General features: G+C 32.3%; 1 protein-coding gene across 14 annotated transcripts in view; it reads right to left on the bottom strand.

The window, feature by feature from the left end:
* Positions 1 to 13,944, bottom strand: part of RALYL (RALY RNA binding protein like) — a 691,697-nt gene that overhangs the window by 387,569 nt on the left and 290,184 nt on the right. For 8 of the 14 annotated variants that reach the window (XM_059394797.1, XM_059394793.1, XM_059394786.1 and 5 more), the window contains one exon: positions 12,402 to 12,470. The exons of the other annotated variants lie outside the window; for them this stretch is intronic. Coding sequence is in view for 5 of the 8 variants with exons in the window: in XM_059394786.1 (XP_059250769.1) it covers positions 12,402 to 12,470 (69 nt within the window). In the remaining 3 variants the exon portion in view is untranslated. The remainder of the gene's footprint in view (positions 1 to 12,401; positions 12,471 to 13,944) is intronic. 14 annotated transcript variants of the gene reach the window in all.

Raw genomic sequence — 13,944 nt, 5'->3', positions numbered from 1 at the left:
ATGCAGGGTAGAAGGAGTGGGGCACAATACAAAGTCCACATTCATTAATTTGCCCACACAATGAAAAACAAAAACAAAAACAAAACCTCTAGTTCTACAGTATGTTGTAGACACATTTTTCAAAGTACAATGGTTTCCAGATATCAGCAAGATGACAGCTTTTCTCTGATTACATAAGTATATACAATTTTTTGTTAAATTGAGCTCTGCCTTGTGACAGGTTTCAGGTGTAGAAACTTATAGTACCTTTGTTGCCTTCAAAAGAGAGCAAAATATCTGATAACATAAGAATGTAAGAGCGGATTGATTTAAGCTGGAAGGATTCAATCTAAAAATGGTATTTCAACCAGGTAAAATTTTACATGTATTCTAGATCAACTAATACCTTTAAAGGGCACACACAGTATAGGAGATCTTATAAATGTAGATTTTCTTTCTATTGAATAATTTTAATCATATTTTTGGATAAAATACAAAGCAAATGGAAATTAGTGTACCATGATCTAATACATTATTTTACTTTCAAAATCATTTTTAATTCTGAGACTTAGAAAAACTGCATTTTTTCCCCTTAGCAAAAATCATTGTTTCATTTAGCTAACTAAATATATTTTCAAACCTAAGAAAATCTAATAGTCTAACACTTCACAAAATATTTTGATTATTAGTATTTTAGAAAACAATAATTTGAACTATAAACTTTGTAATAATTAATGACAAAAATAGAACTTGGAAAAACCCAATTTTCTGTGAATTAAATTATAGGTATGGAGGCAATAAGAGAATGCTAAACACACAGATTCTGAAATCAGGAGGTCTTCATTCAAATGGCAGCACCATTTTCTAGCACCTGTATGTCCTTGAGAAAGTTATTTAACTTCCTTCATGTTCATTAACCCTATCTGTAAAATTGGGATAATAATATCACTTTTCTCATAAAATTGGGATGGAGATGAGGCTATTATTATTATACTTCGGTACATAGGAGACACTTAAAATATTAGTGACAGCATGGTGATCTAGTTGGAACAGAGATGGTCATTAAGGAAGAGTAATAATGATGCATAGAAATAAACCAGAAGTTTCAGAGGAAAGTATCATTCTAATGTCATGGTTAATTTGTTCAGTATTGACTTTGTCATTGGTACCATTAAATAGTGATTATGGAGTTCTATGTTATAATATGCTAATGAATATAAGGAAGATGCAAAAAATTACAAAAACAAACACATAAAAAACCCCCATAATAACAGTTACACATGAGTAAAAGTGACAATAAAAATAAAAATACCCACCATATATTGAATGTCTCTATGCACAAGGTACTATGGTCAACATGTTTATGAACCTTAGCTCTTTAACCCTACTGTCTAATATTATCATTAAAATTTTAATGTATTTCCCTTTATAGTTTTTTATTTATTCTTTCTTGGGGTTATCATTTTTAAAATATTTCTGGGTTCTGGGATGCCTGGGTAGCTCAGTTGGTTAAGGTCAGACTCTTGATATTGGCTCAGGTCATGATCTCAGGGTCCTGAGATTAGCCATGTGCCCAGCTACATGCTGACTGTGGAGCCTGCTTAAAATTGTTCCTCTCCCTCTGCTCCACCTCACTCTTGCTCCCTCCCCCTCCTGCTCTTGCATTCTCTCTCTAAATAAATAAAAAAAAAAAGATAAAAAATTTCCAATCACATTCAATTTTGTTTTTTTTTCACTTAATATAAAATCATCTAAAAATTTGTGTATTATTCCACGTTCCTTTTTATTTTAGTTATTTTCTTTCCTGAAAATTTTTTTAACTGATAAAAAATATATAATATTGTTAGTATATAACAAAGTAAAATAATACTGAAGGGTAAAATGGGTAGCTCATTGTTATTTTCCTTTACATTTTTCCATTAATGGTCTTTAACACCATTTCATATATTACCATCCATTTACTTTTCCTCCTTTTTGAATTACCTGTGGTATCATTTGTCCATTTTATAAAAAGTGGGTTAATTGCATTTTTCTTACCAATTTTTAGGTGTTCTTTGCATAGTAAACATTGTAATTCTTTACTTCACTTAGGTATTTCCAAAATTATTTTTATCTTAACTTTATGTATGTTGTCTTTCATTAGTAAATGATTTTTATTCTTTTTTTTAAAAAAGGCTTATTTATTTATATGAGAGAGAGAGCAGGGGGAGGAACAGAAGAAGAGAGAGAATCCTCAAGGAGATTCCCCACTGAGCACGGAGACCAGTATGAGGCTGGATCCCAGGACCTAAGATCATGACCTGAAATCAAGAGTTGGCTGCCTAACAGAGGCGCCACCCAGGTGCCCCAAGGAATTTTTATTCTTATGAAATCAGATATATTGATCTTTTCCATTAAATTATTTAGGTTTCATGTCTTGATTAATATATATTCTTATGATTTTCTAAAAATTCATTATTTAATCTTTAATATTTACTTCTAGATCTTTACAATGTTCTGAATATTTTTGGTTTGTATTCATTATTTTTTTAGGGTTAGAGGTATAATTGATTTCTTACAGTTTGACGTCCCAATATGTCAATGCTATGTATTAACTATACTATTATTTCTTCCACTGAAAACAAATGAGGCCTCTTAACAGATTAAACTTTCACATACAATTTGGTATGTCTCTAGAATTTTTATTTCCATCAACAGTATTTTCTCTAAGGCTGTAGCAACATTTGTCATTCTAATGTTAAAATATATGGGTCAAAATATTCCTTAGCATTCTTCCTTCCCAAATTTATTCTTCAAAATATACTCTAAATTATTTTGGCAGTTACTTTAAGGAGTGGGATGTTTATTGGATACACATGCATCAAATCACCACATTGTACACCTGAAACTTACATGATATTACATTTCAGTTATATCTCAATAAATCTGGAAAAAAATGGACACTAAACATCACTCTTAAAGACGGGCAATTGAAGTTCTTTCCTTTATGATGGGTAATGATCCAATCATATTCTCAGTGACCACTCCTATGGTCATAGGATGTCACAGCATGACCCTGGAATTACCAACCAATTACACAGCACAAAACAAAGTGATAATTACACATACAAAATGCACATGAAGAGTGGGTCTTTAATGGGAATTGGATTAAATCTATGGACTAAAAAAAAAAAAAAAACAAGACCATTTTAATATTAAGTCTTCTGAAAGAGCAAAATTTACAAAGCCCTTTTTTTTGGTGATTTTATGATATTCAGTGAATATTAAAGTTTTTGTGAAGAACTTAACTCCCAGAAATAGTATTTTGAAATAATTTGTTTTTGTTTTTTTATTCATGACAAATTCATGTTTGTTTAAAAACATGTAAAAATCAGAAAACATACAGAAATAAAAATAACATCAAAAATAAAATTAGTGCTATCATATTTCCTTCTAATTTATTTTTAACCAATTTTTTGCAAATAAAATTTTAGTATTTATTTTGAAACACATTAATATTCTATCATAAGACTCTACTTGATATTGGTCTTTTTTTTTTAATATGGTTTTCCTATGCTCTGCTCATTCTTTTTTTATTTTTTTTATTTTTTATAAACATATATTTTTATCCCCAGGGGTACAGGTCTGTGAATCACCAGGTTTACACACTTCACAGCACTCACCAAAGCACATACCCTCCCCAATGTCCATAATCCCACCTCCTTCTCCCAAACCCCCTCCCCCCAGCAACCCTCAGTTTGTTTTGTGAGATTAATTAAGAGTCAAATGAAACAAGATGGGATTGGGAGGGAGACAAACCATAAGTGATATTGGTCTTTTAAGTGTTGCTAATTTTTTCCCTATTACAACCATTAAGTTTATAACTTTGTGTATTTTATTTTTATCTTTATGATGGATTTTTAGAATAAAAATGACTTTACCATGAAATGTATGGGATTTATAAATTTTAATCATGTTGAATGTAACTACATTTGATTTTTCCCCATAAGAACAGCCAGTAATTCAACACCATTTACCAAACAATCATTTGCTTACCTAATGATCTGAAGTATATCCTATAAGATTTGATATATTCTTATGTACATCAGAATTATGTTAATAATTGTATGTATTGATTTATGTGAATGCAAACATCTAATGGTGCTGTTATCCTACCTGCATATCTTTTCAAACCATATATGGAAATGTAACCACCTGCACACATATAAGAGCTTTAGAATTATTTGTCATTTGCTACATTATTTAAAAATATTTATCAGGACTCCTGAGTGGCTCAGTTGGTTAGGCAGCTGCCTTTGGCTCAGGTCATGATCTCAGGGTCCTGGGATAAACCCCGCTGAGCAGGGAGCCTGCTTCTCCCTCTCTTTCTCCCTCTGCCCTTCCCCCTTCTTGTTCTCTCTCTCAAAGAAATAAAATCCTTAAAAAATAGTTTTCAGTAATTTGGCATATGGCAAATAATCTAGATAAAAAAAGGCACAGAGGACCTGAATAGACCTTTTTTTCAAAGAAAACAGGGATGGCCAAGAGACACATTAAAAATGTGCTCATCACTAATCATTAAGGGAATGTGAATCAAACCCACAATGAGCTAGCACCACATAGTATCAAAAAAACACAAGAAATAACAAATATTGGTGAGGACAATGATAAAAGGATACAGACAAAAGGAAACCCTCATGAACTTCTGGTGGGAATGTAATTTGGACAACCACTGTGGAAAACAGTAGAGTTTTCTCAAAAAATTAAAAATAGAAATACCATACAACTCAAAAATTCCACTGCTGATTACCAGAGAAAACAAAAATACTAATTCCAAAGGATACATGCACCCTTTTGTGTTTATTGCATCATTAATTATAATAGTCAAGGTATTGAAGCAATCTAAACATCCATTGATAGATGAGTGGATAAAGATGTGGTGTATACCATATATATACAATGGAATATTTCTCAGCCATAAAAAAGAATGAGATCTTTGCCATTTGTGACAACACAGATGGACCTAGAGTGTATTATGCTAAGTGAAACAAGTCAGACTGAGAAAGTCAAATACCATAGGATTTTACTTATATGTGGAATATAAAACAAAATGAAACAAAAACAACTAAAAACCAGATACAGACTCATAAATACAGAGAATAAACTAGTGGCGGGATGGGTGGAAAAAGGAGGGGGATCAAGATGTATAAACTCCCAGTTATAAAATAAATCAATCATGGGGATAAGAAGTACAGCATAGGAAATATTGTCAATAACAATGTAATTTTTGTATGGTGACAGATGGTAACTATACTTATTGTAGTAAACATTGTGTATTGTATAGAATCGTCAAATCACTATGTTGTATACCTGAAACTAGTGTAACATTGTATGTCAACTGTATTTCAAAAATATTTAAAAAATTTTATTTTGATTGGATTGCTCTACAAACTACAAATTAATATGAGAAAACTCCACACCTTTATAATTGCCAATCTAGCCTTTAAAAATGTGGCTGGTATATTTTCATTTGCTTAAGATTTTAAAACAATTTTTGAGTAAAATTCTAATTTTTTTAATACATATCAATACTGGTCTAATGAAAACCTTAAGAGTTTTTTTTTTTTTTTTTTTTTTTTTTTAAGAAAATGACACCTGGAAGCCATCCCCAGAGATATTTTTTTTATGAGAGAGAGAGAGAGAGAGAAACACAGAAAAAGAGATGTAGATTTAAAAATTGACATAGATCCTCTGCTATGAAGGAAGCAACCAAAAAAACTAAAAGGCAGTCTTTGGAAGGGGAGAAGATATTTGCAAATGACTTATCTGATAAAGGGTTAGCATCCAAAATATATAAAGAACTTATAAAACTCAAGACCCCAAAACCAAATAATCCAGTTTAAAAATGGGCAGAAGATGCGAATAGACATTTTTCCAAAGAAGACATCCAGGGAAACTACAGTGAGAAATCACCTCACACCTGTCCGAATGGCTAAAAAAAAGACACAGGGAACAACAGATACAGCAAGAATACAGAGAAAGGGGAACCTTCTTACATTGTGAGTGGGAATGCAAACTAGTGAAACCAATCTGGGAAACAGTATGCAGATTCCACAAGAAGTTAAAAAAAAAAAAATAGAATTACCCTATTCATCAATTGCACTACTAAGTATCTACTCAAAAGATAAAAACAAACCAATACGGATTCAAAGGGTTATGTGCACCCCAAGTTTTATAGCAGCACTGTCAACAATAGCTGAGTTATGGAAGGAGCACAAAGGACCACTGACTGACAAATGGATAAAGAAGAAGTGATACACACACGCACATACACACAGATCCATAAAAAATGAAATCTTGTCATTTGCACTGATGTAGGTGGAGCTAGAGAGTATTATGCTAAGTAAGTCAGTCACACAAAAACAGATACCATGTGATTTCACTCATTTGTGGAATTTAAGAAACAAAACGATGAACATGGGGCGGGGGTAGAGAGGCAAACGGGAAAACAGACTCTTAACTATAGAGAACAAACTGAGAGTTGACAGAGGGAGGAGGATGGGGGATGGGTTAAATAGGTGATGGGGATTAAGGAGGGCACTTGTGGTGCACACTGAGTGTTGTATGTAAGTGATGAATCACTAAATTTTATACCTGAAACTAATTTACACTGCATATTAACTAACTGGAATTTAAATAAAAGCTTGAAGAAAAAAATTAAAAAAAAATTAACATAGATCAAGAGATCAATATAATTGAATATTTTTATATAATCATATTAATTCTAGTGGTTTTCAGTTTCTATGTACTGGTTTTCATGTTGTCTGTAGGAAATGATCATTCTGAAGTATATTATGTTTATGTCTCATTTCCTTGACCACGGACTGACAGAATAATGTTAAATAATAAATATTTTGATGACTTTAGCTGGGTATCACCAAAGTTTCGGTTTTGTATAAAATTATGTCAGCTGATAAATAAATTGTGTTCACTTGTGAGTACGTATTGACATGACTTATTATTTCTAGTGTTCTAACTCATCTAAGGAGAAAGTTAAATTGGATGTGTAATGACATCTGAAGGGTAAGATGTATTTTTAAAATGTTATCTAATTTTGGAAAGCAAAAGAAGCACAACAATTTACATAACTACCTTTTTATAGAGCTTTAGAAAATAATATACTTTAAAAAGAAAATAAATTAAAATTTGAATACAAGCTTAAAAGTTACCTCTTGGCAAATTGCGTGTTTTGTAAAATCATTTCCTTACAGACAAACACAAAGCAGATGCAAAGACTAGAATAAATATTCCACATATAAATGGTATTATAGACAGTGAGTTATGTGTTCCATTCAAGGTTATGAACATGAACCTCAGAAGTACTAAAAGAAATGATCTGATCAAGTTTGACATCCAGAATTGAAGATTATTGTTTGATATCATCTTGTCATTCCAAATAATTATAATATATGTGAGGGAGGTTGTATATTCTCAACTTAGTCTTGTCAACAAAATTAATTATTTGACAGAACTAATTATTTTGAGAATCAAAATCTGCTCAGGGGAGAGAAACTGCACTTTTACATGCAAACCCAGTTCCCAGGCTACACTGCCAGAACACCCAGGATCACATTTAATTTCCATTAGTGAGGCCAGTCATTGTTTTAATATGATTACACAATGTTGTAAAATGTTCTTTTTTTATGAAAAGCAATTAATTTTCATTTAGTAACATTTTGGATGCCAACTCTTTAGAAGTGACTCCTCGGAATGCAGATTTTTCTACAAATATTCTCAGTAACCCCCTAAACAGTATTAGATTCAAGGAAATCCATGTGCAAACAATACAAAGTGCAAACAATACAACACAAAGACCTAGATTTAATTGTCATCATTAATACCCTATTAATTTTGAATATTCCCATTCATGTCAAGACACCAATACCCAAAAGAACTTTTCTAGTTCCAGAAATACAGGATAAGTTGTAAAAGAGCAGCACTTTAAAATAGTTCATTTAAAAAATTTATATATATATATATATGAATGAAATAAACATGTGTAAATGTTTTTTCATCAGATTTGATTACATACTGATTGTAGATGTTATAAGTTATTCAGCCTTGATTATCAGTAAAGTTTACCAGATGTTGTGAAGTAAAGGGCCAGAAAAAAGTTTGCAAAATAAATACTGCAGCTCTAAAAGACTAAATAGCAACCATTTGTAATATTTTGAAAACCAGGTTTTTTAAATCCTCACATTCCAGTTTTATAGAGAGTTGTTTTAAGTAAAACATACATGATGATAAATTTATACTGTTTCAGATCATCCTGGCTATAGAGGAAAAGATATTATTTAAAAATCATCTTATTATAAACTCTCAAATCAAGAGGATAAGTTTTTTCTCAGGAGATGCCAATAGGTTTTATCACCTCTCAGTTAAGTCCAAGATTAGGCCTTTTCCATGGAAATGGAAGGAATCACCAGGATTCCTTCTTGATTGGCTTTACCTTGCCAGAGAGCTCCCTAAATCACATTACAGGAATACAACACACAAAAAGTCTCTACTGCCTGTGTTCGATGCTTTAAAAAGACAACTCCTTAACTGGGTAAAAGGTAGCAATGTGTGTAAATAACATTTACATAAAAAATAATATTCAGATTTTTTTCCTATTATTTTAATTTTTTATTCTGTTATGTTAGTGACCATACACTGTATCATTAGTTTTTGATGTAATGTTCAATGATTCACTGTTTGTGTATAACACCCAGAGCTCCACGCAATCAGTGCCCTCCTCAATACCCACCACCAGGCTCACTCATGCACCCTCCCCTCTAAAATGCTGTTTGTTTTCCAGAGTCCATAGTCTCTTATGGTTTGTCTCCCCCTCTGATTTCCTCCCCTTCATTTTTGTCAACTTTACTGACAAATAAAAATTGTATATATTTAAGTTTACAACTTGATATTTTGATGTATGTATACATTGTGAAATGATCTCACTTATACTTGGAATCTGAAATAATCAAACTTCTAGAAGTAGAAAGGAGAATGGTGCTTTCTCAGAGGCTGGATGGAGGGCAAAATGGGGAGTGTTGGTCAAAAGGTACAACGTTTCAGCTGTGCAAGATGAGTAACTTCTGGATACTGAAGGACAGCATGATGCTATATTAACAATACTGTGTTACATACTTGAAATTTGTTAAGAGGGTAGGTAAACATTCTCACAGGGGAGGGAAGGTTGAAATAGGGAGTAATGGCTATGTGAGGTGATGGGTATATTAGCTTGATTATGGTGATCATTTTGTTTCTTTAAGATTTGCTAATAAATCTTATAATTCACTAATTAAGTTTTTACCCCTATTTTCCTAAAACCCATATTTTATTGATAATAAGAAAGAACACCTAGTTTGAAGAAGAGATTTAAAAAATTCATTATAAGCCCATCCACCACAATGTAAGATCCACTTAAGAAAACTCATCTCCGAGACAGTTATTGCAGAGTTCTTTTCACCACAGGCAGTATGAAAGTAACAGATTAGTCATGGTGTTACTGAAAATCTTCCTCAAGTGTGTAGGTACTCGGTGCATATAACCATAGCATCAAGCAAGAAACAAGTTGTCTTCACATATTTTTTTTCACATAGTCTGTACAATGTGAAAAGGCAAACTGAAAATTTACTCTCAGTCTTGGATTCTGAGCAAAGACAGTATATTCTATCATTAAGCATGTCTTTATTGAGCACCTACTGTGTACCAAGATGTTAGCTGTCCTTTACAGAGAGCCATTTATATGTCAGGATCACATAACACTCTTAACATCTTTAAATCATTATCTCAGTCAATCCTGATAACAATGTATAAGGTTGGAATTAATACACCCTTTCAATACAACGGAAAACTGAGGCTCAGAGAAAAAGTAACCTACTTAAGAGAGATCCTAGGTAGCTTTTGGTAGAAATAAGATTCAAATCTAAGTCCGCACCATTCTGGAGACTGCACAAAATACTGTGCTGACACTCAATTGTCTTTGAAAATCTTTACTCTTATTCAGCTGATTTAATTAAAATCCATAAAGAAAAAAAAAAAAAAGGAAAGTTGCTTGCATATTCTTCATATTGTATTTCTGCCCTTTATTCATAAGATTGTTTTCATAGTAAATGTGTAAAAAAGTTTTGCCTAATGAAGCATGCATAAAGTAGCATAAAAAGAGGAAAATATCAGCAAAAAAGCCTTTTATCCCCTGAAAAAGTAGAAGCTCACTAATCATAGCTAGGGAAAAGGAAAAAAAAACCAGTTATGAATATAATTACCATGCTGGATATTATTTGAACTTGTTCTTTGGGGGTTGTATAAAGTTTGTCTTACCCTCTCAGGAAATATAATATTTCAGCTTTCTGAGTATTGTGACCATGGTTCGCTTTCATATCCTTCATAATATGTTAACAGTGTGTTGAGAAGTATGTCATCATTACCCTATTCCTTTTAAAAGAATATAGTGAAAAAAGGCAGTTCCATTTGGATATGAATAAGAACAAAATTTATGGAGCTCAATGAAGCTTTGATGATTAAACATAAATGTATATCAATTCTAGCATCTCCTACTTTCCCCACCAGAGGTTAAAAGTATTATTAATGGGCATATTCAATACTGGGAAGGTTAGATGTGCATCTTGAGTGCTTCATTTGAGGTCCCATGTTAACAAGCCCTGAAAGGAGATCCATTAGCAGCTGCAATGAGGCTTTTTTAGTCAAAGTAGGTAATTAATGGAATTATGAATAATGGTTATTATTCAATTCAATCACAGAAAATGACATTGAATATGAAAAGAAGGACTTGATATTGCCCAATAAAGTAGTTAGAATTTTGAAGAGCTAATCATATAATGGAAATAATATCCCCGGGGTGATGATCCTCAGGCTACAACACAAAAATGCAGGACAGTTTATTCATTTGGAGCATGAAACTTTTTTTTATAAATTTCTATTTTCTAGATTTCTAGATTTCTAATTTATAAATCTGCATATTATACTAGCTTCTAGAAGGCACATGATAATCACATGGCTCTTGGTGGCTAATAAATACAACTGAGTTATGTTGACTCCTAGGAAACAGGAAAGACGATTCCTTTACTCATCAACAATATAGGCAAACTTAAAAATCATTCATTCCCTCTCTAAAATGGTGTATATGATAGAGAGGAAAGAAAACACTTAATAATCTATACAGTGTTATCCCTACTTCTTTCGTCTTAAGATTCTGGTATATTTTGAAAGGGTAGAAAGTTAACTTCCTTATCCAAAATCCACTCTTTCCACTCTACACATATGTACAAATCAGGAAAGAGTAGTTAAATCGGTGAACTGATTTAGAGTCGTCGAATAAACCACAGCTATTAGTAGGTGTAGTCATAATGTTGTGAAAGGTATAAACCCATACTTAGCTCCCTCTCATATGGATCTGAGTGAGTACATTGGTTTGGGACTTACAATGAGCCTTGTAAGTTCCCTCTCTCTTGTTCTGCCTCAGCATGAGAGTTCGGGAGTGGTATCATTGAGATGAGTTTCTATACCACGTTGTAGTACTTATTAGCTCTCTACCTACTACCAGAAGGTTCTAGGACCTCAAGAAGTTTTAATGGATGGTAAGAGGCTTCATCTCAGACTGTGAGCTTAAGTGGTTATCATGGTCTAGTTTTTTCAGAGTTTGAATTAGAATATTGAGCACTCAAGCAGCTATATATAATGGCATACTTGGGTTCTTACATTTATCTTTCATTAGCTTCTTTGGGAATTCCAATAGAAACAAGAAGACTTCTGTTTTCACGGATTTGGGAGCCACAATACCATGGATAAAAATATTGAAACTAGCCTAACACTACACTGATTATTTACAATAAATGCCAAAAAACACAAGAAGGTTGAAGATAAAACTGTAATCATATAATCTTGGATACAATTGAATGAGGTGTGAAACATTCTTGGAAGATCTGAGGGCTAGAGGCATATACGTACAGATATTTAAATATATATGGATGGATAGCTATTTAGACAGACATCCATAGATATTTATATGTAAGGATACAATCACAATTTTTTTTCACAGATATAGATAATATAATGTTGCTTCACTAAGAGGTTCATTCTGAGAATCCTATTATTTTTTTAAATGATTTAAGTATATTCTTAGTAGCTTCATTTGCTTGGTTAGAGAATTGTGCCAATAAAGACACGATTGTGAATTGATTACTACAGAAGCATCTAAACAAAACTGAAAAGGGACAAGATCCTGCCTATATTGTCAAACTTCCTCTAGAGGGAATCTACAGCGTTCCAAATGTAGTCCTCCAAACCAAAACTGAACACCTGGTGACAGGACAAACTGGCTTGCCAACACTGCACCATGACTATATTTGACATTCCATACATGACCAGTCCTTCCATACCTTGCTTGTCTGCAGAGAAAAGAGACTTGAGTCTGAATAGCGCAATCAAAACGAATACCACGGCTAAACCTAAAATAACAAAATGAAAAGAATAATGAATTCAGTATTGCTTTTGTTTGTTTTTATTTAGCGATTAATAAACTGAAATCCTTTGCTTTACCTCAAAGAGCATATTTTCTAGTAGAAAAGGCAGATAATAGTCAATCAATATGTACCTCCATGTGTCAGACCTAGTGTTTCCACTGTGTGTCCTTAGGTAGCTTAAATCTTAACCAAACTATATAAAATATTTTAGAGGTAAACAGATGAAGACTCAGAGAAGTCCCTGACTTTTTTAAAAGCACATAGTTAGTGAGCAATGAAGTAGTCTATCTTCAAAGTCTATTATCTTTCAAGCACAAAATACCAAATACTGACTAGTAACTGGTAACTCCTAGTTTCCCCATTCTCCCTGCTTCTTTTGAAGGGATTCCTTATGCATTTGCTTCTATGCATATTAGTGAAAAAGAGACAAAGGCTAGAAGAGAAAAATACAAAACTCTTCTTAATTTTAGGGTTGTAAAAAGTAAGACAAAAAAAATAATTACCTAAAGTTTTCAGAGTGATGGTAAATGAAAAGGAAAGGTCACTGAGAGAGTTAAAACAATTTCCAAATACCATATGCCTTACATGAATAAATTAGCTACTTGTTCTTAAAAATTTCCATATGCCAGAGAACTACAGAAAATTATGAAATTACTTATTTTTATTTCAAGGTATGTTTCTTTAAAAGGCCATCTTTTCATGAATATTTTTAAAATGAAAAATTAAAAAGTAGTGAGTACTAAAGACAATTTTTTTTAATCAAGAATTTTTAATAAACCATCACAAAATCAAAATAACACTTTTCAAATTCATGTCTCACAATATTTTGCATCTCTCCAGACTCTTCTAATCATCCCAGAAAGAGACAGAATCTGTGTACCACTTTAGGAGCTTCTAACAAAGGCATATAAAGCATGCACTGTTTGCTCGTTTGCTGGTCAGTTTTCTTGGGGAAATTTGCTCTGAGCTGAAGTGAAAATCTTAGTCTTTGATTGTGTATGTCAAATATAAATGTGTGTTGTTTTTACTGTAAGTAGGTGTTGAAATTATATAATAGTGGGACCCCCTCTGAGAGTTTATAATCTCTCAAAGGGCAAACATAACCATAAATATGAAGATAACACAAGAAACTATTATATGCAAGGCCTTGTTAAAGATGTATTCATTTGTTTATATAATATATACTTATTTGTATTATAAGTATTCATAGGAGGGGAAAACACAATCTTTTTATGGTATCCAGTATAGTTTATGGAGCTTGAGGCATTTGAATGCTGAGTTAAAGAGAAGGGATTTCAACAGATTAAAAAAACATGAACAGCTTCATAGAATATTCAGTTTGATGCATACAATACATCCATATAAAGAAGTACTTGGAGATCTGCTGAAAAGATAAATTAAGGTCAGACTGTGGATATTTTAAATGCTAAGCAAAAGGAGTCTGAAAGTAGAGAGCAAG

The sequence above is a fragment of the Mustela nigripes genome, chromosome 3 (assembly GCF_022355385.1).
Source record: "Mustela nigripes isolate SB6536 chromosome 3, MUSNIG.SB6536, whole genome shotgun sequence".
Taxonomy (NCBI): domain Eukaryota; kingdom Metazoa; phylum Chordata; class Mammalia; order Carnivora; family Mustelidae; genus Mustela; species Mustela nigripes.
Note: the sequence above shows the minus strand (reverse complement) of the source record. Positions and strands in the feature narration are given on the sequence as shown.